The 27,091-nt window shown below is 39.0% G+C and overlaps 2 protein-coding genes across 3 annotated transcripts in view; both read left to right on the plus strand.

Moving 5' to 3' along the window:
- Window positions 1-62: 62 nt before the first annotated feature.
- On the plus strand, window positions 63-5,513 carry Start1 (Steroidogenic acute regulatory protein-like). Its single transcript, XM_003704992.3, has 11 exons — window positions 63-310; window positions 1,622-1,902; window positions 1,970-2,050; window positions 2,145-2,222; window positions 2,287-2,340; window positions 2,401-2,533; window positions 2,614-2,840; window positions 2,939-3,091; window positions 3,160-3,264; window positions 3,460-3,632; window positions 3,697-5,513. The coding sequence occupies exons 2-11, from the start codon at window positions 1,660-1,662 to the stop codon at window positions 3,896-3,898; spliced, it is 1,449 nt and encodes a 482-aa protein (XP_003705040.1). The 5' UTR covers window positions 63-310; window positions 1,622-1,659; the 3' UTR covers window positions 3,899-5,513.
- A 787-nt stretch (window positions 5,514-6,300) lies between these two features.
- The window catches only part of Dgk (diacyl glycerol kinase 1), a 107,485-nt gene continuing 86,694 nt past the window's right edge, over window positions 6,301-27,091 (plus strand). Inside the window, exon 1 of one of the 2 annotated variants that reach the window (XM_076535215.1) lies at window positions 6,301-6,547. The gene's annotated coding sequence lies outside the window, so the exon portion shown is untranslated. The remainder of the gene's footprint in view (window positions 6,548-27,091) is intronic. The other variant, XM_003705005.3, reaches the window with a different exon arrangement.

Consider the following 27,091-nt stretch of genomic DNA (forward strand, 5'->3'; position numbering starts at 1 on the left):
TATTTGCAAAAGTTTCTTCTGATCACAAACTTGTAATCATAAAACGAACTTGAAGATGGCACCACGTGCACTTTTGTTGAATGGCGTCGCCGCCTTTCGGAAGGAAAACTCGCACGAAATTCATATAGATACAGTATACTTTCTTTGTGTTTAGTCTTGTTACATTGAACAATCGTGATATTTGTTGTGCTTTTTAAAATATTTAATTTTTTTTAATATCATTTCACGGGATGATGCGCGAGAACAACGCATCGATAACTCACCCTTTAACAGCTCAATTGGATTTATGAGGATACATAGAACCTAAACGGTAAACAAAAGTCATCAATCCATTACACTTTTTTATAGCTAGAAGACTTCCTTATGCTTAATACTTATTGAAACACTCCAGCATGTATTTTATGCAGAAGATTTTTCAGCAAAAATTACTGAAAATTATCATAGAGCAATTACAAAAATTTGACGTTAAATAAAGACAAAGCATCTCAGTAAATTTTGAGGTTAGAATGTCATTAATTGTCAGTTGAAGGATACGTTGTTAGAGGTCTATCATTATCAATGTATTATCATTGATTTTTCTGGATTTATGTTAGATCATTCGTATAAATATGTATTGATGGAAGATATAGATACAGAAAATATTGTACACATTTACACACCGTAATGTCTATATTTTGAAAATTCATTAGTAGGCGTAAGGTCATCGACCGTATCAGCTGTTGCATTTCGTACACTTTGCAAACTTATACATTTCTTTTGTTTATAAAAAACGTAATTAATTTGTATTTATAATTCGTCATGTATTGTTTTTATCAATGGATATTAAGTAAATGTTTCATTAAATGACTGAACACTGCCATTAATTCGTCGCTAAAATAATTTTATTTATTCTATTATAATTTCTTATGTATATGAATAAAATGGTACACACCTCTTCGTAACAGTTCCTTTATTAACGATAATTTATTTAAACATAAAATTCTTGCACAATATTTTTTGTTCGAACAGTAACCCTGAATGATCGTTTATCGATGCACATATATTTACATACTAACGATTAGGTCTCTGATTCCCACATAAATCGAACTCATTCAAATATTTCTCGCGAGCTAATCGAATTTCCACTTTCCCATTTTTCTTATCTTTCATTTCAGTTATTTCTGGAAAAGTTTCTGCGATAATTCGCATTCTTGCATGCGTCATATGATTGATCTAGTATTGTCATAAAATTAATCTACTTGTAAATTGACGCATCCGTTTTATCGCACACCTATCGTAACAATTTAATCCCTTGTGCAGGTCATTCTATGACATTGAAAATGTAAGATCTTTGTTTTATTTATCATACTGTTTGCGATAATACAAAGAAAAATAACTTAATAATATTAACAATATTTCGAATATTAATATTTACAAGAATATTGAGATCTAGATCTATATATAGATATCAATTTCGAGTACATAGGAAAAGATTAAAAATCGCAAAGTGTAAATACACAATGCAATCGTTCAAAAGAAAGAACTCGCGATAATTGGCCTGTTTTCGTAACAATAAGAGTTGTGCGCGTAACGTTACTCTTCCGACGATTACAGAGTAATTACTAACCGTGTTATTTTTCAGGCCATCGTCTTCGCGGATATCAAAGTCGGGCTGGTAAAATGGCAGATGACGAGAGGCAAATTAGAGCGGCCGCGGAGACTTTGCTGACCGGATCTATTAACTCCCAGAGGAGTTCGTACACTCATCACTCTATAACCCGAACTCCGGATTTCATTCTTAGCGAGGATCTTATCGCGGGTGTAATGCAGAACGGGAGGATGTCGAATATCAGACGGTTCTTTTGCCTCTTCGTCACCTTCGATCTTCTGCTCACTTTTCTCATGTGGCTCATTTGTACGATGGTAAAAATACATTATCGTTTTTAAGTTAGGTTTATCGATTCTTCGTACTTAATCGTCATGTTTTTAGATCGCTGGGGAGAGTTTGGAGTCCGCTTTCATGAATCAAGTAGTCCACTATCACATAAAAACCTCTTTGTTCGATATAGTGGTAAGTATTTGGTGTAAGGTTGCTCGAGAAATGATTCGTGATAATTATTTCGTGTTCGTCGTGAACAGAGATTTTATGGATTTCATATCCTCAGATGGCAGCGATTTGCAGGTTCACGGTGCTGTTGCTCTTCTACGCGTTACTTCGTTTGGATCATTGGATCATCGTAGCTGTAAGTGGATTTCGTTAAAATACTCAAATCTTATCGCTGAAATTATAGCGATGTTTGTTTCTAGTCAACGACTGCTACGACGTGTGCCTTCTCGATCGCTAAAGTGTTTCTTTTCGATGTAAGTAATTATCGAATTAAACTTTATCAACAAATTTATTATTCCACAACTTGTTTGCAGTGGTCGGTATGCACTCAACCAGTATTTCAAGTTCTTCTTATCCTCACATCCTTTGTGCTGTCCTGGGTGGAAGCTTGGTTCTTTGACATCCGCGTGCTACCTCAAGAGACTCAAGCTAGAAATTGGATTAGACGTATGACACGCGATTGTATTTTATAGGAGAACACTCGATATGTCTTCTGGAAGTAAATGGAAGCTTGATATTGACTTTAGATTTCGGGGGCAATGAGAGAGAACCGCTTCTACGAGGCGTTACGTCGGAAACTCGCCAATACACCAGCGTCGAGCCTCCCGCAGGTACATTCTTTACTCCTATGGACTCACCAGATCATTCTGATCAGGAGAATGAAAGTTCAAGGAGAATAGGGAGCTCTAGAGGTTTACCAAAAGGGGGAGAGCCGTTCGGTTCTAAACCTCTACCCAAACTCACGCCAGAGATGGTACGCGAAAATTTGTATTCAGTCGTTCACAGGAATATTTTGAGACAACGATGGACTTATCAATCTCGTTTTTATAAGCAATTCTTAACTATGTTTAGATAGAGGATTACAAAAGGAGGGCTAATGTGCTAGTGCAGGATTGCCATGATTTGTTGCAATCTAAAGATTGGCAAATCGAAAGTATATTGTCCAATGGTGATATTATCTTTTATGTAGACCGTCCTAAAGAAGGCAGAATTTTAAAGATAGTAGTAAGTTCGCAATGTTATTTTATAAGTTTCTTTTTAGTATTCTGTTAACATCATTTGTTCTTTTTCAGGGAATAATTGATGCCCCTGCTAGTATACTTGCCGATCAATTATTTAACGACATTGAAGGGTTACCATCGTGGAACAAACTTGTTTCAGAATCGAAAAAGTTACAGGTAACATTTTATTTGAAATATGTATATTTGGTGCAATACGTGCTTCACTTGATTAAAGTGAGTGTAGGAGAAGTGGTCGTTTACTATTGGCCTAAGGGGAGCTTTTCCTACATTTCATATTAATTAAGAAAGCCTTCGTTGCACGCAACCGTACAATAATTACAGTGATTCATTTCTACGCATTTTTTTGATCAGCATATTGACGAAAATACGGATATCATTTACCAAGCAACGAATCCTCATGGCGGAGGTATTATTGGCGCACGGGACTTCGTTATTTTAAGACACCGTACGCAGTATGGCAATTATTATATTAGCAGTGGTACATCGGTGCCTTTTCCTTTACCACAACGTAGTAATTTTGTTAGGTAAGGCAAAACCATAAAAGTTATGTTATATTATAAAATAATATTTTTGGAATATTTTTTAAAGGGCTGAAAACACTATAAGTTGTTGGGCCTCAGAAGAAATTCTTAACGAAGAGAATAAATGTCGATTCACATGGATTAATAATACAAATTTGAAAGGTTGGGTACCGCAAAAGATTGTAGACAAATCGATGTCTACGGCGCTGGTAGATTTCATGTCTTATGTGAGGAAATATGTGGACGATATGCAAAGATCTTTCATTTAGGTGTAACACTTGTTTCCATAATCGGTCAATCGAGCCACGGTCTTTCATATTCATCCTATGTATTCGTGCAATCGAAATCAACTTCAATTTTTTACGGAGTTTCCAACAAGTCGAGAAGAACACAATAACAAATATAAAATCATAACATGGTGTCTCTGTAATGTTTCGTGGGTTGTGCATTATGTGTAAACGCAGAAAAAGTCTGTGTTTGTTTCGTGTCGGAGAATTAACAGACTGATAAAAAATTGGAAAAAGACTTTTTCACACACTTTGTATTTCGTAAATAGAACGTTTTCAAATTTAGAGACACGTATCGTTATATAGCATTTTTTATCGAAGCTGTATTTTAAATTAGTAGAGGCATTTTGAAGTGGTGAAATATAACTTGGAAGGAACCATATTGTGTGGTCACCTTATCAACAAAATGTGATATGAGTTTTGTATTGCTTCTTTACGAATGCTTAGAAAGCAGTTTTATTATAATAAAACAGAACAAATATTTCCATTAAATTATGCTTGAAATATTGATAATAATTGTGGCATTTAAATGTTTTATTCTTCTATGTAACTTTGCTCTTATCGTTCTCTACAGTCTTTGTTCCTAATATAAAAATGTTTATTTTCGAATGTAAAATAATGTTAGGAAAAATTTTATTATATAAATATGTTTTTTAATACATATACTTGATTATCGCAGTTTTAGAGAACTTCCATTTAGATACATGTATATCAATGTGTATAAGTGTTTTATGCTTAACACAAATTGTTACTTCGCTACATGTTCCAGCAAGTTGAATTATTGTATTCATGACATAGATTTCATTGCTATAAAACACTCGATCATGCTTATAGTTATGTTATAGGTTTAATTATAAAATTATTATGATACCATGTACAAAGCTATGTTGAAGAAAAGTACCAAATAATTAAAAGAAAAAAAGATTTCATGTAAAATGAATAGATAGATATAAATAATTCAACACCAATAATGTACTAAAACATAATTTTTTATGTTTGTATATATTATTAGCGTTTTAACAAAACTGTTCGTTTAATATGTTTCACATAAGATAAATAAAATATGCAAAAATTAAAACTTCTAAAAATTACTATATAGTACTTGAGAATAATTGTTTTATTTCTTTAATATGTACAGTACATTACGTACAATTACATATTAAATATTCTTCATTAGTTCTTAACTTGCCCACCATATATTTGATATATAATCAATGTACATACATTTTAGTACTGTAAGTCGATAAGAATGTCATTTTCATGATTGCTCAGCATACCACATTAAAATTTTATGTTCATAGAATAATACTAAAATTCATTTTCTATTCTAAGCTATATGTGAACATTTAAGTTCTCTTATTCATTACAATTATCTTCTATATTTCTTTGTACTTGTATATTATTGCATGATTCGCTAGTCACGTTTTATTTTTCGTTTGTTAGTACATTAATTTCAGTAAAATAAGTTACGTAGAATTTATAGTAAATACGAGTGAATTGCGATTTTGAACAACGATAAAATTGATATGTATCGAAAATCGATTATAATGTACCTAATTTTATAAAAATGGCCTAAATAAAAAAGATTGCTTGTAAATTGTCATCAATAAATTATTAAATTACCTACGAGATTCTCTTTCACGGAACTTCACGACAAATTAAAACTTCTATTCAGTTTTGTTTGCATTACAATTCGTACTTTGTAAACGGAAACGTAACGTGTTAACGCGGACATGATGGATGTGTACGAGTTAATTTATCGTGCGATTCCCAACACGTATTCACCGTATCTTCGTGTACGAAATATTTATGTACACTGTATTAGTACATAAATTCGTATCTGCACTGGATATATCACACAGTTACATAGACTACAATTTATTTCTACGAGTGTTTTGTTTTTTAACAATCAAATATGATACTCGAGTTACGAACGCGTAATAGCAATTTTAGCGGGAGCGTTCGTATCACGTTTCAATCTTTATCCCGCGCAATTTTACGGAAAGGTTAACAACAAAGGTTAACACACAATCATTTAAATTTTATTTACCTTGTCAAAAGTCCATAAAAAGTTTATGATTTATAAGACAACATATTATGGAGACTTCGAGAGAAAGCGATCGAAATTGCATCGTTCGCACTCAGATAGAATAAACGACACTTACCTTGAAATCTCGAAGTATCAAAGAAGCAATTTGTAAACGGGAACCAATTACCGTGCTGAGAAGTCGTTTCCCGAGTAAAGGGAAAAGAAACCGTCTAATAAACGAGGAAGTTGTTAAATTATTCACAGCGATGCGCACGCATTAAACGTCCGATACAGAATCGGTAGGCCAGTGCCGTAGAACAGGTGGCGCTAGTGATGGAGCCACAACCGAAAACCGTGATGGGTAGTCAGTCGGTCTCGCGCCTCACGCGTGTGTATGTCGGTGAACGTGTTCGTCTATCGCGTTCGTACGTCGTGTGTCGCGGTTGCTTTACATCAGTTTTAAAAACGATTGTTGTGACGAGGACATTTGCTCCGTTGTACGTGGCTGCGATTTGCATCTCCACGGAGCGACACCGGTCCACAACGATGCCGGAAACGTAAGGGACGCTCCGGAGCGTCAACGAAGGGCTGATGCAGAAATGGTGAGTTTAATTATTCTTACAACTTTAATTCCGCGTGTTTTAAACTCAATACCGGCTTTTTCTGGTTTTCTCTCCTTGTGTTGGTACGCATTTACCGGTACTTTTTGTGACAAGCGTGTGCGTAGTGTCGATTATTTTTACGATCGTTTTGACAGTCGATTACTCGCTGTTTATGTGACTCAATTTGCCATCAAATTTTAGTATTATATTTAACATAATTTTTGTATTTTTTGTAAGTAAGAATTTCGACATTTTTTATTTGTTTTCTAATGTTTGTAATTGCAAGGTTTTTATGAGCAGTTATGAACTTTTACAAAATTAATTTTTGGTGAAATATTAGTTATTAAAATTGTAGGAATTTTTGTATTGAGAATTTAAGACTTAAAACGAAAATGAAACGAAAGGATAAAACGTTGGAGAACGTGTGCAGGATGTTTTTGGTACAGACGGTTTTTTGACCTCGATAAGTGTTCGATTCGGAAATCAAACGAAACAGACATTCGATAAATCTCCACTTGTAACTTCCGCTATTCCTTTCTGGTTTATGCGCCTCGAGACTTATCGAGGTCGCGCTTTCGATATCTATCTCTGATCCTTCGGTGCGATCCTTTTGACCTTCGACCTTCTGAATCGAATGAATACGCATATTACGAATATCTGTATACTCTACATGTAACATAACAAGTCATAAAATGAAATACACTTTAAAATAAAATAGGAAAGAAATTAAATTAAATAGTACACATTGCTAACACGTTGGCTGCCATGTTAACGTTGCAACTCCTCAAACGTAATTTAATAAATAAAAAACTATGCAAAATGAATCGCCATTACCAAAGCCGCGAATAAAGAATTTAAATTCGAAAATTAATTATTTGTAGCTAGAACGGAAACCGCGCATTAAAATTTCAGTACGTCTGACTACACACAGTCCGCTTTCACTGCGGCGCTGAACCTGTTACGAGCGTAATGAAATAAAATTTTACCTTCAGAGAGTGGCGAGAACAATAAAGAAAATTTCTAAACGCTTAAACAAGAATTGTGCTACGATTTCCTTTTTCTTAACAAAGACAGGATTTCGCGGTTTCGAATGCATTATCGTTGGAAAAGTAACATCCTCTCTTTTTATACGTGCACTTCCGCTTTGAGGTAACTTTGTTGGAAACTAGTTCCTGTCGTCTTTTCCTCTTGAAGGAAGTTTCAACGAGAAGGAAAAGTTTTTCGTTCGTTTTAACGAATCCCGTTTAGGCTTCGATTTTTTTACGTAATTATACGGAAAGTATAATTTTAATTCGCAGGTCCTTTCCAAAGGTCAAAGAAATCAATTTCGAAAGTTTTTAACGTGGGAAAGTTTGCCAAAATCGAAGATTCTTTGATATAAATTAAAGAAGGAAAAAAGGCACACAATGTTTCTCGTTTTCGTTGAATAAAATTTACCTAAACAGACGCGAAGATTTATGAAACGTCCTGATACGTTTCAACAGGTTGTTGATTCGCTCCCCTGTTTTTCTTCCCCTAAATCATCGAAGAAGAATACGCACTAAAATCCCTTTCCGCCTCACCCCAATTTCCGTATGACGATATTGTTTCTATTCCGGAATTGCCGTGGTTTATATCGCTGGGCTACCGGGAACAGGAATAAATGTAGACGCCCGAAAGGAGCGTGATACGATGTTAGCTAATTTTAGCGATTTTACGAGCGTTTTGCGATAAAATGAAATTCATGGGAAACCGAGGTGACGACTGACTTCGTAGTTACGGCCGTTTGTTCGCGTTAAATTATCGTGCCACGTTGTTCACTTCAACTTCTATCGAACATCCACCATTCTATTCTGTTCGTACATAAAATTTCTACCTACTTTTTCACTGTCGTGAATTAAAACCGTAACTTCTTTATTTGTCAAATTGATATCGATACGATTAGGTGTACGTGGTAATTCAACGATTGGTAATTCCACGCGTGGTAATTCAACGCTTCATCATTCCACGCGTGGTAATTTAACGCTTTGTCATTCCACGCGTGGTAATTCTAATGTGTAGTAATTCCATGCGTGGTAATTGTAATGAATGGTAGTCCCACGCTTCGTAACTCCACGCGTGGTAATTCAGCGCTTCGTAACTCCACGCGTGGTGGTCCCACGCATCGTAGATCCACGCGTGCTAATTCTAATGAGTGATAGTCCCACGCTTCGGAACTCCACGCGTGGTAAATCAGCGCTTCGTAACTCCACGCGTGGTAATTCTAATGAATGGTAGTCCCACGCGTGGTAATTCCACGCATCGTAAATTCCACGCGTGGTAATTCTAATGCGTGGTAATTCCATGCGTGGTAATTCCAATGAGTGATAGTCCCACGCGTCGTAATTCCACGCGTGGTAATCCTATGCATCGTAATTCCACGCGTGGTAATTCTAATGCGTGGTAACTCCACGCGTGGTAATTCCAATGAGTGGTAGTTCCACGCGTGGTAATTCTAATGCGTGGTAATTCCACGCGTGGTAATTCTAATGCGTGGTAATTCCACGCGTGGTAATTCCAATGAGTGGTAGTTCCACGCGTGGTAATTCTAATGCGTGGTAATTCCACGCGTGGTAATTCTAATGCGTGGTAATTCCACGCGTGGTAATTCCAATGAGTGGTAGTTCCACGCGTGGTAATTCCAATGAGTGGTAGTTCCACGCGTGGTAATTCTAATGCGTGGTAATTCCACGCGTGGTAATTCTAATGCGTGGTAATTCCACGCGTGGTAATTCTAATGCGTGGTAATTTCACGCGTGGTAATTCCAATGAGTGGTAGTTCCACGCGTGGTAATTCTAATGCGTGGTAATTCCACGCGTGGTAATTCCAATGAGTGGTAGTTCCACGCGTGGTAATTCTAATGCGTGGTAATTCCACGCGTGGTAATACTAATGCTTGGTAATTCTAATGCGTGGTAATTCTAATAAGTGGTATTCCCACGCGTGGTAATACTAATGTTTGGTAATTCTAATGCGTGGTAATTCTAATAAGTACTATTCTCACGCGTCGTAATTCCACGCTTGATAATTCACCGCTCCGTAATCCTACGCGTCATAATTCCAAGCGTGGTACATGTTCGCAGTTCTTCCAAGAACGATATCTTCAACTGAAAACTGAATCATCTCAAACCCTACTATCGGTGATAATTTGCTCAAATCGACAAGTGAGACCATAAACACAACACTAAAACGTATTTAAAGAGGCATATTTCGCGATTAATCCAAAGCTTGACGGAAGTCCAGAGGGATCAAAAACTTAAGAGGACAAGTCGAATAAAAAATTTTATGTACCTTCCCAACGTCTCTAATCCTTTGAGTCGCCTGTTATGCTGTCGTCTTCAAAGCAATCTTTACGTGTATCTTCAATCTTCCACTGTATCCCTTTTCTTCTCGTTGCTCGTAAATCCTATTGGTAGCTTTTGCACGCGCGCTGTTTTTCTACCATTTCAAATTTCTACGTTTCTTTTTAATTCCCGTCATGGTTTGTCTTTTTAACATACTGCAATCCAGTCGGACTTTCTTTTAATTGGGTACAAAAATGGTGGATTGTGTTATGTGTTTTGTAGCGATTATATTGCCTGTTTTATAAGAACTATTCGTGGCTGCATTATTACCTGTTTTATAACTACTGTTTATTTTATAACAATCGTTTCATAACCACTGTTTTGTGAAACGATTAAAATTGTTGGAGTATTAAATGCGTATAAATCTGAAATAATCTTTGAGCGATAGAATGTGGAACGAAGTTTTAAAGCAATTATTTTTTATACGTGCCATCCGAAGCGGTTAGCAAATCCTCCGGGAATGAAGGGTAGTTGAAAATTTCCTGTTGGGGCTGTAAAGAAGTTTTTTAACATTGCCCCCAATTTCCCTTCCCTTTCGTTCTTTGTCTTTCTCCCTTTGTGACAATTTTTTTCTCTTTTCCACTGTTTTCCCTCAACATCATCCCCTCACGAAGGTCAACCAACGTAGGCTGGTTACCATAGCGACACGCAAGTTCGGCTTGTGTCGCCCATTTTCATCCCTTTTCCATGTGTTCAACGCGCGAAAACACGCCTCGTGACCAAGAACCACAGCGAACAGAGAATTATGTCCGCGGTGGCTGTAGAAAGTTTAAAAGACCCCGGTATCCGGGACTTAATTGACGTTCGGAATGCGAGTTTGCGAAAGAACAATGTATTCTCCAGAAAATGCATTCAAATTATACTCTGCCGCGTTTCTAATTAAATTCAGCATTTCTCGGGGTGCTTTGTCTCAATTTTGGCAAAGGCATAGGCAAGTTTTTAATGTGATGTTGAATTGTGGAGGTGGACTGTAAGTGAGTGAGATCACATGTTAAGTCGGTGTGTGGTGGTTCTAGTGATAGTTCAATTTGCAGTAGATTCTGCCAAGGGTAGTTATTTAGCGTTTACTAACTCTACGCGTGGTAACTCAACGCGTAGTAACTCTACGCGTGGTATTTCAGCGCTTACTAACTCCACGCGTGGTAATTCGACGCGTTGTGATCCCACATGTGGTAATTCCACGCGTGGTAATTCAACGCTTGGTTATTCCACGCGTGGTAGTTCAACGCTTGGTAATTCCACATGTGGTAATTCAACGCGTTGAGATCCCACATGTGGTAATTCCACGCGTGGTAATTCAACGCTTTGCAATTCCACGCGTGGTAATTCAACGCTTTGCAATTCCACGCGTGGTAATTCAACGCTTCGCAATTCCACGCGTGGTAATTCTAATGCGTGGTAATTCCACGCGTGGTAATTCTAATGCGTGGTAATTCCACGCGTGGTAATTCTAATGCGTGGTAATTCCACGCGTGGTAGTCCCACGCTCCCTATTTCCACGCGTGGTAATTCCACGCGTAGTAATTCTAATGCGTGGTAATTCTAATGCGTGGTAATTCCACGCGTGGTAATTCTAATGCGTGGTAATTCCACGCGTGGTAGTCCCACGCTCCCCATTTCCACGCGTGGTAATTCCACGCGTAGTAATTCTAATGCGTGGTAATTCTAATGCGTGGTAATTCCACGCGAGGTAATTCTAATGCGTGGTAATTCCACGCGTGGTAGTCCCACGCTCCCCATTTCCACGCGTGGTAATTCCACGCGTAGTAATTCTAATGCGTGGTAATTCTAATGCGTGGTAATTCCACGCGTGGTAATTCTAATGCGTGGTAATTCTAATGAGTGGTAATCCCACGCTCCCTATTTCCACGCGTGGTAATTCTAATGCGTGGTGATTCCACGCGTGGTAATTCTAATGAGTGGTAGTCCAACTCTCCGTATTTCCACGCGTGGTAATTCTAATGCGTGATGATTCCACGCGTGGTAATTCTATTAAGCAGTAATCCCACGCGTCGTAACTCCACGCGTGCTAATTCACCGCTCAGAACCACACGCGTGATAATTCTAATGCATTGTGACCCCTCGCGTCGTAATTCTACGTACATTAATTCAACGCACAATGCCTCCACGCGTAGTAATCCACCGCTCACTATCTCCACGCGTTCTAATTCACCGCTCAGAAGCCCCACGCGTAATAATTCAACGTACATCGCTCGCACGTGTAACTCAGCGCGTATTAATTGAACTCCCGACGATCCCAAGCGTGTAATTCAACGCGTGTTAATTCAATGCTTGTTAATTCAAAGCTCCGTAATTGAATACGTAGTAATTCAACACGTGGTAATCTAGAGCGTGACAATACGTAACCTCGAAGTACAACACGTGTTAATACAATGCGTGATGATTGCGTCACAATATCCATCATCGGCAAAGATCATTTTTATTTCCAGCGTTTTTCTTCGTTTTATCGAAATGCTGCGTGATCAATTCAAAATCGCGGCTATGTTTATTTGCGAAAGGAAAGAAGACGTGTGTTGGACGTTCGGAGCGGATTTAATTTGCGGCTCGAATGAACGGGAGGTTTTGTTCCGTGATCGATGTCAATCCAGCCACGATGTTCGGTTTGTTTTTGCAACGATCTTGCTTTCGACATAATTGTTTTTTCCTTTTTAATCTTCTCCGTCAGTTCCACCACGTTCCGATGTAAATTTAGGAAATCGATATTCGATAACTTTGCAACTTGAAAATTTACCAATTTGCTTATTTAAAAATCTGAAAACTCGGACGACTTAGAAAGTCCTCCACATTAAAAAAATTTGAAAGTATCAGAATTTAGATATTGAAAAATATTAAAAAATGTGAACCTCCATTAACACTTCTAAATATATTTGTCAGTTTAAAAATACACCAATATTCAGAAAGTTTACTAAGAATCAATCTAGTCTCCTTAATTGGCACATGTCCACACGTGTCCGACACAATTAGCGTTAATTTGACGGACAAGTAGTCAACCAGGTTGAGGTATCGCGAAAGTTAAGGCCAGTTTAATCCCCAGTGACCACCCATTGACACGTCCAGACACACGGAACAAGTTGAAAGTTAGCAGGACAGCAGGCGACGACAGTGACTTGGCTCGAATGCTCGTTTCTACAGGTGGTCGTTTGGCATTCACGATGTCAATGGCTCGTGCTCGAATATACTCGCGACAGCCTCGTTACGAAACTCTTGGCAAGTGCACGCGTGAGATACGAAACATAGCCTTGCAAAAAGCTCGTGGCGCCGCGTTAACGATTCTAACGAAAAACGCCACTGAGTTCCAGACCGTCGCTCAAAAGATGACACACGGAAAGAAAATTCACGACGTTCGCTCGCTAACAAAACGGAGCTGCACAAAGAGCCTTAGTTTCGTTGTCAAGTGTTATTCGTGTGTGCTTTGTAGTTTGTGTTTTACTGAGTTTCTCTAATTTATACATTTTGGAGTTTGGAGTTTGTGTTGAAGGTTTTGGTGCTGTTGTTAGATTTGGGAATGAAGCTTTTGGGAGTTTTGAGGTTGTGGATTATTAAATTATTATCAGTTTTGGGAGTTGAAGTCTGAAACTTTGATTTGCAGATTTTGTCATTTTCAGTATTCTGCAGTTGCAAAGTTTTTAAAGTCGAATTTTACACGCGTCGAATTTCTCACATGTAGAATTTTCCACACGACGAATTTTCCACGCGCTGAATTTTCCAAGCGTCGAATTTTTCACGCGTCGCATTTCCCACGTGTTGAATTTTCCAAGCGTCGAATTTTTCACGCGTCGAATTTCCCACGCGCTGAATTCTCCAAGCGTCGAATTTTCCAAGCGTCGAATTTTCCACGCGTCGAATTTCCTACGCGCTGAAGTTTCCAAGCGTCGAATTTTTCACGCGTCGCGTTTCCCACGTGTTGAATTTTCCAAGCGTCGAATTTTTCACGCGTCGAATTTCCCACGCGCTGAATTCTCCAAGCGTCGAATTTTCCACGCGTCGAATTTCCTACGCGCTGAAGTTTCCAAGCGTCGAATTTTCCACGCGTCGAATTTTGCATGCGCTGAATTTTCCACGCGTCGAATTTTCCACGCGCTGAATTTTCCAAGCGTCGAATTTTTCACGCGTCGCGTTTCCCACGTGTTGAATTTTCCAAGCGTCGAATTTTTCACGCGTCGAATTTCCCACGCGCTGAATTCTCCAAGCGTCGAATTTTCCAAGCGTCGAATTTTCCATGCGTCAAATTTCCTACGCGCTGAATTCTCCAAGCGTCGAATTTCCCACGCGTTGAATTTTCTAAGCGTCGAATTTTCCACGCGCCGAATTTCCCACGTATTGAATTTTTCACGCATCGAATTTTCCACGCGTCGTATTCCTATGCGTCGAATTCCTACGCATGGAATTTCTCTCGCGTCGAATTTCTTACATTTCCAAATTTTTTAATTCTCAAATGTCCACATCTGCAAAGTTCTACATTTCCAAATTTCTAGCCCCCCAAAATTCCACATTATCAACTTTCTAAGTTCTGACATCTGCACGTCCAAATCTTCCAAATCTCCGAATAATTTACATTTCCGAATTTCTGATCTTACAAAGTTCTATATATTCAAATTCCTACATGTCGAAAGTTCTATATGTTCAAACTCTTGAACTACCTATCTGAATTTGAAGTCTCCTCACCCTGCACACGTATGCCCTTCAGCTGGGCATCCACCCATAATTAATATAGACCTCATAATTAATATAGGCCTCTTTAACAAATCACACTATTGTTCTCAATCATTTACTACATTAATTTGTGCCTATTCTTTACAAGAACTGTTATTCCCTCAGTCTTCAGTAAAAGTAGCGTAAGTCCACCATAAGTCAGACACTTTCCCTCCATCGAATATCTTTATCGAATCTCTCTCGAAACGAATCGTTCATTATTTCCGAAATTGACTATAAATCCGATACGAACGGCAATATAGGTATTTTGGAATCGATTGTCTCGTTCTAAACGATTTAGATTGCATCGCGTAGATTTTTCTCTGAAACTTTGCCAGACACGTTATTTGCCCGTTTCCCTGGTCGTATTTATTCGCTGTCGGCGCTGTTGTGTTTTCCCGTGTTATCTCGAACGTACGTTGAAAACGATCGTGATCTCGATTGACGAATCGAACACGTGTCCTTCGATTCACGCGTCTCACGGCTCGATTGTCGGAATATTTCTCGTGTCAAATTAAATGGAATTTCATCCGCGGAAAAATTCATCTAGTTTTTAAAACGCGGAACTGAAACTATCTCCTTTGACATTTTAATTAAATTGACGCGTTCTGATAATCGTGTGGACATATTACTTAATGGTTGTTGACTTCTTTCGTATACATGAGTTAGTTTGATTCTCAGCAAACAATAGTATCTTTTAATAAATCTTGTTGAGAAATGGATATAGATGTATTTATTAGGACAATATATACATATAATAATATTTATGTATCTTATCTACAAACTTATGTTAATTTATCACAAAAATGTTTACACAAGAATGAAATAATAAAAAAGACATTTTATTAAAAAGTCAGACATATTCACCTCCTGAATGTGTCACCTCCTTCATTTATAGATAATGATAATCAAAATGATTCTAGATAATAATTCTCAAAATGACTTGAGTAAATAATCATAACAAAAAGATGAAGAACGATCAGAAATAATATAGTTGTAGGGTGAAATCATTACAGAAAACGTTCTAGATATTCAAGAAAGTCCGTCAGTGTCCGAAATAAGTTTGACCAATGTAAATACGATTCTCTATGTTTTTTGACGCTAGAAAATGTTGTCATAACTAATGTCGAATAGGTTCGCGAGTGGCCGTGCCAAAAAGCAGCCTGATAGCGTGCTTCTGTTAGTCATTTATCGCGGAAGTTTATCTCATAACATCTTTAAAGCTGTCGTAGTACGGTTACACTGGCGAGTACCGCAATAAGCTGCATTTTCCTGGGTCCTCCAGCGATCTAAATCGTCGGTTGCCAAGATATTAGTTCGAAAGTTAATTTTATCGTATCCCACGTGCACTGCCTTTCGTATTTTCAGACACTGCAACGTCGGCAGAGATAAATAACGAACGAAGAAATTGCAAAATGAACCGTTGCCGTTATTTCTCGTCTACGATGTCGAATCATTTCCCAGCAATTTTTATCGCCGGAGCGGTATTATATCAGAAAATAAATATAGGTTCATCCGTTTATTGCTAAATGCTACGAGCTTTTATTACGGGTATTCTGAAACATGAAGAATTTCGCTGTAGACAAGTCTATTGGATTGAAAAAGTTTGTGTAATATTGGTTTCATGGAGACGTTTCATGTTACGCAGCCACGCGTTATGTTGCAATCCCTTGCATTTCTGTGGGGCGAGCTTGATATGTGTAGAGTTTATCACGCATCGAATTTCTCAAGCTTTGAATTTTCTACGCGTCGAATTTCCCACGTGCCAAATTTCCACGCGTCGAATTTCCCACGCGCTGAATTTCGCACGCGCCAAATTTTCACGCGTGGAATTCCTACTCGACGAATTTTCCACGCGTCGAATTTCTCACCCGTCGAATTTTCCACGCGCCGAATTTCTTACGCGTCGAGTTTCCCACGCGTGGAATTTCTAGGTGTCGAATTTCTCACGCGTGGAATTCCTACGCGTCGAATTTCTCACGCATCGAATTTTCTATGCATTGAATTTCCCACGCGTGGAATTCCTACGCGTCGAATTTCCCATATGTGGAATTCCTTCGCGTCGAATTTCTCACGTGTGGAACTCCTACACGTCGAATTTCCCATGCGTGGAATTCCTTCGCGTCGAATTTCCCATGTGTGGAATTCCTTCGCGTCGAATTTCTCACGCGTGGAATTCCTTCGCATCGAATTTCTCACGCGTCGAATTTTCTATGCGTTGAATTTCCCACGCGTCGAATTTTCTATGCGTTGAATTTCCCACGCGTGGAATTCCTACGCGTCGAATTTCCCATATGTGGAACTCCTTCGCGTCGAATTTCTCACGCGTCGAATTCCTACGCGTCGAATTTCTTACGCGTCGAGTTTCCCACGCGTGGAATTCCTAGGTGTCGAATTTCCCATGCGTGGAATTCCTACACATCGAATTTCCCATGCGTGGAATTCCTTCGCGTTGAATTTCTCATGCGTGGAATTTCTTCGCGTCGAATTTCTCACGCGTGGAATTCCTACGCATCGAATTTCCACGCCCCGAATTTCCCCGCGCCAAGTTTTACAAGCCGCCTCTCCACGCGCTCCATTACCATATTAATTACTCATTACCAATTCCAAAAGTTCGCTCTTACAATCTGAACCACTGCCATATAACCAAAGCCACTATACTTCCCCACAAAAACACCCGTTCTTCAATTAATTCCAGAAATTAAATCACCATACTTCCCTCATTACTCGATCTCTCATTTCATTCTCCGTTCCCTAGCATAAACGATCAAATCTCACACTAATGCGTTCACTTATGAAATATCGTGTGGCCGTTGTACAAGGCATGATTTACACAAACGATCCTGCTACGTCACAATCGCGGTACAATCAAATACCAATTCGATATCTTTCGAGCAGGTTAATCGTAACCGGTGTTCAGGTCCGTAGGTACGATCGATCCGTGCACCGGTTGTGCCTAATTGTAAATCAAGCCAAAACGTTTGATTCGCATTTGTATGCCGCGTCGCAGCCGGTCGACAATGGTGGTACTTAAATTGCTCTTGGTGGATCGAAAATACATTGTGCCACATTTTATTGATTCCCCTGTGGTGTCGATTGTGCGCCATCCACTAAGCGTGTTTGATTCTGATAGACCAGAATACATTCGATTGCGGTTATTAACACTTTGTCCGACGTGTTGTGATTTTGATACTCGGTTTTACACTTCATCGTGCTTCGCTATTCACATTCTCTGCACTTTGCAAGTTTAATTTTGGTCGTTTTTAAGGGAATATTGTTGTTGGTTAATTATTTAGAAGTATGTTGCTATGTGGTCGTATGTGTATGTTGTCTTATGTGGTCGAATATTTGTGTAGAAGGTTCAAGTTGAATTTTAAAAATTCTTGTTCTTTTGTATCCATGTTAATTTGTGGTGGATTAATGAGGCATATATAAGTAATTCATATGCAAGTGATGAATGTAAAAAGAGTATACATCAATTGATACATAAATTGTACATAAATACATGAGTGTCAAGATTCGACGTATAAATAAGAGTATACATAAATTGATAATCACATCAGTTATTAAGTGTTGTTTAATGTGTGCTCTTCCTACATTAACTCTATCAGTCTCGACATCTTTGATCATACATCTTCGACCAAAAATAAGAAAAGGAGCAATGAATAAAATTCATGATTACCAAAGAATATAAGAAAGTATAATACAGAAGCCAAGAAGTGTTTTAATAGTTTCATTGATAATAAAGAATGTAAATAGTTGATGTTTGCCAAAGCGCAAGAATTTCGTGGAGTATTTGCAGTGGGACTTAGCGAAGGGTAAAACTCGATTTCAATCGATATCCTGATCGTACAATCGTTCTTGTCGAAGTCAGGAGTGTTCCCAAGCCTTATTCAAAAATTCCCTCAGCTACGAGGTCTCGAAGAGATAATTTTATTCGATTTACGGAGGCGGTACGAAGCTTCCGTCACCGTAAGATTTTAAGTGGCCACTCAGACCGGCCACTCCACCTCGGCGACGTTTCATCGTCGATTGCAAGGCTCCTCGCCTTTATGCAGATACCGGATAAAATTAGATGCAACTTTGAGAACCGTAAAAATATTGTTTCTTATTGTAAAAGTTTAATCTTATTGAAACACGTAAGCCACGCTCAAGGTACGTTTAGACTACATGTGGACACGTAAGTGCATATGTGGTCACTTTCGTGAAGTGTCTTAAAAAGAATAAATTGTCCTAGAAAAATCTTTCGAAGCAAGATTTATTAAAACTGTAAGGATGTGTAGCATGTTCTGTGAAGTTTAATGAACTGCTTCTGTGAGGTTAATTCTTCAGAATTTTGCAGGAGTAACAAAAGAACTAATGTGAAGGATGATTCTATCCTGATACAAGCTTTTTTGCGAAACAGTCTGAGTATTTATTGTTCAAGTGTTCGAAACTAGATTTTATCAAATCGTTCAGTAGTTAAAGCATCATTAAGTTACTGCGTCGCAGTCCTTTCTTCTGCGTCTGTGACGCGGTTCTCCCGAATCCTCAGAGGAGATAACATTCTCCAGACAGTCGAGTGTCTGCTTTTTACTCGAAGGTTTTTCAAACCTTTCAAACTTCGCAGGGATGATTAAGTGTTCAATACGCGAAAATGTAAGGAGGAATAGATCAAAGTTCAAACTTGTATGCAAACCTCAGACGAAAGGAGAGCGAGGGTTAAACATAATCGAAGATGAACTTCAGCAGTTGACCAGAATCGTACAGTTTCTTGTCGAGTGTTAGGCATTCGAGGAAATCTCGATTGATCGTTTTGCATCGCGTGGGACGCGATATGGATAGCGTTGAGGGGGCGGGGATAAATGGATACAAGTGGATTTGCGAGGAAATTTACTCGGAAGAGCGGTGTGTTGACGAGTTACGAGGATATCGGCCGATGGGATGAAACGCGTTACGGTGATGGAAGGGAATCGTCGAGTTACGGTTATTGAAATCGATGCGTAGATGTTTACCGCCTGCTTCCTCCGTCTGTTCCCATTTCCTTATTATTTTCATCGTTGCTTTTGCTCATTGTCTGCTTACCTCCTGACTTATGGTACTTTTACTGAAGAGCAAGTTTATGAATGAAATTGCACGGTAACCGTCGCAGGGAAAATCCGCGTATATGGTCAGACTGATATACGAACCGTTACTGTCTATCATCGTGACGGTAATAGTAACTGTTCCAAGGGATGGTTGGAACCATGCGTGGAAATTTGGCACGTGGGAAATTTGACGCGTGAGAAATTCGACGCGTGAAAAATTCGACGCGTAGGAATTCCACGCATGGAAAATTGGCACGTGGGAAATTCGACGCGTGGAAAATTCAGCGCGTGAGAAATTTGACGCGTAGGAATTCCACGCGTGGAAAATTCAGCGCGTGAGAAATTTGACGCGTAGGAACTCCACGCGTGGAAAATTCAGCGTGTGAGAAATTCGACACGTAGGGATTCCACGCGTGGAAATTTGGTACCTGGGAAATTCGACGCGTAGGAATTCCACGCGTGGTAAATTCAGCGCGTGAGAAATTCGACGCATAGGAATTCCACGCGTGGAAAATTCAGCGCGTGAGAAATTCGACGCGTAGGGATTCTACGCGTAGAAATTTGGTGCCTGGGGAATTCGAAGCGTAGGAATTCCACGCGTGGGAAATTCGACGTGTGGAAAATTCAGCGCGTGGAAAATTCAACGCGTGGAAATTTCAACGCGTGAGAAATTTGACGCGTGGAAAATTCAGCGCGTGAGAAATTCGACGCGTAGGAATTCCACGCTTGGAAATTTGGTACCTGGGAAATTCGACGCGTGGAAAATTCAACGCGTGGAAAATTCAGTGCGTGGGAAATTCGACGCATTCAAAACTGTTATTCCAGAATACAATTTTCCTTCCATAACTTATGTTCATCAATCTTAAAGTTATCTACATAAACTGTGTTATAAGAGAATTTATCAGGATCAAGAGCAGTATCATTTCCTTAAAAGAACTTCGAAATTCTTCTCATATTTTTAATAGAATATTCCATGCAAAGTTCCTTAGTTCATCGAAAATACGCAGCTGCAATTCTTCTTCCTTTAAAGTAACTTCACTGAACGCGTCACAAACAAATACCATAAACCATTAAATAATCCCAGAAGAATAAGTCTAGGGAGTTCGCACAGGGACATCAATTCTTCTCTTCGTCTTCCGCGGTTTCCACAATTCCTGCGGTCTTCGACGAAGTGTATTGGAAGTTGAAAACTATTTTGCAGTTGAATCGAATCTTGGTCGATAAGTCCAGTCCCTCGATGGCTTCGATTTGTTGTTGCCAATAAGAAGTTCATCCCGTGGGATCGAACATTATCATTCCATAACATGAAGACTTCGTCCTCCTTCGAAATATTTAAGAACCTGTTTCAAAAGTTTGCTTTCGACTTTTATTACTTTACACGCTGTTGACTGCCGCGATAAAAGTGAATATTTTCTTTGAGATTTTTATACTTGCGTTATACTGCCACGTTAGATTTTTGGATGATAGATTTATATTCGGTAGATCGCTGTGCGTTGGATTTTTACATGCTAGATTTGTACCCGTTAGTTTACTGCACGTCAGATTTTCACACGTTAGATATCTACCCGTTAGGTTTCCACACGTTAGATTTCTGCTCATTAGAGTTCTACACATTAGATTTCCACACGTTAGATTTCTACGCGTTAGATTTTCTCACGTTGGATTTCTACCCGTTAGTTTACTGCACGTCAGGTTTCTACCCATCAGATTTCCACGCGTTAGATTTCTACTCATTAGAGTTCCACACGTTAGATTTCCACGCATTGGATTTCTACGCGTTAGATTTCTACACAATAGATTTTTACGCGTTAGATATTCACACGTTGGATTTCTACCCGTTAGTTTACTGAACGTCAGGTTTCTACCCATCAGATTTCCACACGTTAGATTTCTACTCATTAGAGTTCCACACGTTAGATTTCCACGCATTGGATTTCTACGCGTTAGATTTCTACACAATAGATTTTTACGCGTTAGATATTCACACGTTAGATTTCTACCCGTTAGTTTACTGAACGTCAGGTTTCTACGCATCAGATTTCCACACGTTAGATTTCTACTCATTAGAGTTCCACACGTTAGATTTCCACGCATTGGATTTCTACGCATTAATTTTCTACACAATAGATTTCTACGCGTTAGATATTCACACGTTAGATTTCTACCCGTTACATTTCTACACATCAAGTTTCTACGCGTTAGATTTTCACATGTCAAATATCTACGCGATCAATCTCCGCGCATTGTATCGCTAAATATTAGGTTTCTCCACATTGTACACCCACACTTCAAGGTTTCACGCATTGTGTCCCAACGCATTAAGCTTTCTACGAATTGTGTGCACATATTAGGTTTCTACGCATTGTATCCCAACGTATAACGCTTCTACGAATCGTACGCCAACGCATTAAGCTTCTACGCCTTGTATTCCCACGCATTATCACTTGTATTCTATGCATTATATGATGACGTTAAATACCACCACGCACCAAATTTCATTGATCTAGTTCTAAAATTTCTGCTTTCTTCTATCCCCATAGCAGTTCAACGAGAGTGGATTGTATATTACCCTGCAAGTTAACAGTTATTGGAAACTGTGATAACTTTACGTAATTTCGTCGATGGCCGAACTAATCGTAAACCATTTAAGTGCTTCTCGCACTAGCAGGAAAACGTTAATTCCCTGTTACGATCCACATTGGTTATGTTAATCGCGTAATGGCGTATCTACAGAAGTCCCATCTTGAAACTCTAAAAACTCGCTATTAGAACATTAAATTTTGAAACAGCCACAGGAAGAAGGATCGCTTCAAACATATCACAAATTTCCATTCGATGTAATTAAATATTGTGGTACAAGTTTCACTTTGAATTAAGCACGAAATTTCTCGAGTCGAATGCTTGATTTCGGGTAACCGTTACAGGGAATCACACAGGCTGCTACGATTACGTCGGCCGTAATTAATTATCATGCAATAATTAACGCGTTGTAGTGGTCTACGGTGAAGCTTATCGATACTCGTCCCCGTTGTCTCCCCGTAATAAAGAGGCATCCCGTTGTTTAAACGATGTTTAAGGAAAACTTCCGACGACTAATGAACCTGCATTGTGCCCCGGAGCTTCCCTCAAGTTCAATAGAATTTACGGAGCGCGGGAAAAAATTTATCGGGATAATTAGCCGCTTGGAATCTCGTCATTCTCTGCGCGATGTTTTTCGTAATTAAATCCTCTCGAGGTACTTTCAAATTGTACAACTTTATGCATTTTTAATTTACGACGCTTTAAAGTTGAGGATGCAATTTTTGGAGTTGGTACATTTTTGGAGGTTGGGAGTCGAATGTAGAAATTTGTAAATTTTTTAATTTTATGCATTTTTAATTTTCAAGTGTGGAATTATCAGGTTTGGAAATTCGAAACCTGTGAAATTGGCAGTTTTGCAAACTCTTAAATTTAAGAATTCTTATACTTAGAAATTTGAAAATTTTTTAATTGATGAATTGAAAAATCTGAAATCTTCCAAATTTGCAATCATCCAAATTTTCTTATCTACCAATTTTCACACCTGGAGGTCTTGGATTTCTAACGCGTAGAAATCCAACGTGTGGCAATCTAACGTGTAAAACTCTAATGAAAAGAAATCAAAAGCGTGAGAATTTGACGGGTAGAAACCTGACGTGCAGTAAAGTAACGGGCAGAAATCCAACGTGTAAATATCTGACGCGTGGAAATCTATTGTGTAGAAATCTAACACGTAGAAATCCAAGGTGTGGAAATCTAACGCGTAAAACTATAACGAGTAGAAATCTAACGCGTGAAAATTTGACGGGTAGAAACCCGACGTGTAGTAAAGTAACGGGCAGAAATCCAGCGTGTAAATATCTGACGCGTGGAAATCTGTTGTGTAAAAATCTAACACGTAGAAATCCAAGGGGTGGAAATCTAACGTGTGAGAATCTGACGGGTAGAAACCTGGCGTGCAGTAAAGTAACGGGTAGAAATCCAACGTGTGGAAATCCACCAAAATAAAATTCTGACAATCAAATTTGGTTTCACCGATTCCCATAATCGACTTTTCAGTTAAAACAGCATTGTCCCGGATTAAGTAAGCCAAGAAACCGTGTTCCTTTCCGGTTGTAGGTCCTTTAATCGTCGTTCCACCGATGAACCCAAAAGTTCCGAAGCAAACGATAAGCCCGCGTAAAGTTTCTGTATCCACGCGAACGAATCGGGTCGAAAACGATTCCGGTTAGACTCGAAAAGTGCCTTGAAGTGATGCACGACGGCGACGCGTTAATTCCCGCCAGAGATTCGAGTGAATCGAGCCGTGACGATATAATTCGATCGAAGCGAACACCACGAGCCTTCGTCTATCGTTGTCTGTCGTATAGTAACTAATGCAATCGGCCGACAGTCTCATCGCGGAGATAGCTTGCGTCACTTTAACGAGCTTCCAGCATCGAGTAACGAAACTTCCATGGGGATTTAGGTGGAGGATGTAACCTCTGCTCCCTGCCGCTAATAATGCGGTTCCCATGTCATATTCTGCCGTATCGTTTGACACCGCGTTCGAACGCTTTGGGGACCTTACGTCGATCAATCGACGCGTTATATGTTATATACACCGAGGATTATATAATCGAATAGCGTATCGTAAATATACGGGAGCATTCGTGCAACTCATGCGTGGCAATTTAATGAAGGTTTTGGGATCTCACAAGATTTCGAGACTTATGGGAATTTCAAGTTCTGAAGATTTGAAGATTTGGGGATTTTCTAATCTAGGGATTTTCGAAGATATGTATTTAGGATTCTAGGAGTTCTCCAATATAGGGATTTGGAAATCTAGGGAATTTCCGATATAGGGATTTCGGAATCTATGAGTTTTTTGGATATAGGGATTTTGGAATCTAGGGATTTTCCGATACAGAGATTTGGCAATCTAGGGATTTTTAATATAGGGATTTGGGAATCTAGGAATTTTTCAATATAGGGATTTGGTGATCTAGGAATTTTTCAATATAGAGATTTGGTAATCTAGGAATTTTTCAATATATCGATTTGGGAATCTAGGAATTTTTCAATATAGGGATTTGGAAATTTAGGGATTATTCGAGGTAAAAATTTTAGAATCTAGAAATTTTTTCACTATAGGGATTTAGGAATCTAGGGATTATTCGATGTAAGAAATTGGGAATCTAGGGATCTTTCGATATAGGAATTTTCGAATCTAGGGGATTTTCATATATGGATTTGGGAATCTAGGTATTTTTAGATACAGACATTTTGGAATCTAGGGAGTTTGGATATAGACATTTGAAAATCTAGGGATTTTTTGTATATAACGATTTGAATACCTTGATCTTTCTGATATATGTATTTCAAAATCTATGGAATTTTTGACATAATTATTTCACTATATATGAAGCTTGTGATATAAGGATATCAGCATATAGGAATTTTGATATACATGTAGAGATTTTTATATATAGGAAGTTTATAACAAAAACATGCATGACTGTAATATTTCCCCCTCATCAAATGTGTCTCATTAACCAACCTCTCTATGCTACCAGATTTATAAAACAACATTTCCCATTTCTTAAACAAAGCAGTTCATATTTCTTCCTCAACTACATGATCTTCGATCAATGTCCGATTGCAATGATTGATCGAAGCAGAAGAGAAAAGCTGATTCAATTTCAATCAGTGAATATTCTCGTAGCCGTAACGCCATGACTTACAGCTCGTTAGGAAGTTGTTCGTATCATGTTCGAGATTGGCTTGCGTGAAGTTTGATTGCTTCGGAAGTTCTCGTACGGGTGGCTTAGTTTACACGTGGTTTCGTGCAGAATCAGCTGTGTGGCCAGGTGACCACGTTCCCGTTTCTTGCATTCGTGTGAAACACGTTTTTGCCGGACGATGTACGCGCTGAAACGCGGAAAATCCTTGAAACTGAAAGTTCAAAGTCGTTTTAACGGTAAATCCTGTTACCATAAACGGGCATAGATTAAACAAGTAGCAAGTTTTACGATATAATCTCGGGAGTGTACCGTTGCGCGACGTTTATGCATTTTGTTGTATACCCTTGGGACTTACTTCGTAATAAACTGCACAAGTGCTGTCCAAGTTTAAACTTCGGAGCTTACCGAGCTTCTCCGATTCTGTCTACGTCACTTTTCTCCGAGATCCACCAATTGTTTCTTACCCGAAGAATGTTCATAGTTTTAAATCTTACTCTCTTCAAGATATATTCGCTGATTTATTAATATTGCATATAGATTCTTGCATTATTCTTTTCTCATACTATTTTTGTATCAGCAGATTTTAGCGTTTAGCATTTGGCAGCATATCCTAGCGTTGGATTACCACGCGTTGGATATCTGCGCGTTGGATATCTGTGCGTTGGATATCGGCGCGTTGGATATCCTCGCGTTAGACTGTTACGCGTTGGATATCTGCGCGTTGGATATCTGTGCGTTGGATATCTACGCGTTGGATATCCTCGCGTTGAACTTTTACGCGTTGGATATCTGCGCGTTGGATATCTGTGCGTTGGATATCTGCGCGTTGGATTTCCAAGCGTTGGATATCTACGCGTTGCATATCCTCGCGTTGGACTTCCAAGCATTGGATATCTACGCGTTGCATATCCTCGCGTTGGACTTCCACGCGTTGGATATCTGCGCGTTGGATATCAGTGCGTTGGATTTCCAAACGTTGGATATCTACGCGTTGCATATCCTCGCGTTGGACTTCCACGCGTTGGATATCTGCGCGTTGAATATCAGTGCGTTGGATATCTACGCGTTGCATATCCTCGCGTTGGACTTTCACGCGTTGGATATCTACGCGTTGCATATCCTCGCGTTGGACTTTCACGCGTTGGATATCTACGCGTTGCATATCCTCGCGTTGGACTTCCACGCGTTGGATATCTACGCATTGCATATGTATGCTCGCGTTGGACCTCCACGCGTTGGATATCTATGCGTTGGACCTCCACGCGTTAGATATCTGCGCGTTGGATACCTGCGCGTTGGATATCTACCTGTAGTACTTCAACGCGTAGCATTCCCACTCACGTCAGTATACTTTCTACTCTTCGCATTTCAACGCATTATATTCCATATTCCCAAACGTACTATATGTTAATACAGTATTTCCAATATTTCACCGACAGTATATATTAAGAACCCTGAAAAATCGATAGTATGTATTAATTACCTGCAATCATTACACTATCAAGCATAAATTTTATACAGAATAATATCTTGTTTAGCAGCCATTCAGAAGACAAGCATTTAAGAAATTTTGATTCACCAAGAAAACTAGAACGTGGATTATCTCTAGTTGGATCTCAAATTCCATGCGAAGTCCAACTTCCAATACTGTTTTATCAAAAT

The sequence above is a fragment of the Megachile rotundata genome, chromosome 9, assembly GCF_050947335.1.
Source record: "Megachile rotundata isolate GNS110a chromosome 9, iyMegRotu1, whole genome shotgun sequence".
Lineage (NCBI taxonomy): Eukaryota > Metazoa > Arthropoda > Insecta > Hymenoptera > Megachilidae > Megachile > Megachile rotundata.

Bases quoted from the DNA above. Each gene is read 5' to 3' on its own strand.
- Start1 (XM_003704992.3), top strand. From the start codon at position 1,660: ATGGCAGATGACGAGAGGCAAATTAGAGCGGCCGCGGAGACTTTGCTG. The intron at 3,092-3,159 runs GTAAGTTCGCAA...GTTCTTTTTCAG, and splicing joins GCAGAATTTTAAAGATAGTA to GGAATAATTGATGCCCCTGC. The intron at 3,265-3,459 runs GTAACATTTTAT...TTTTTTGATCAG, and splicing joins CAGAATCGAAAAAGTTACAG to CATATTGACGAAAATACGGA.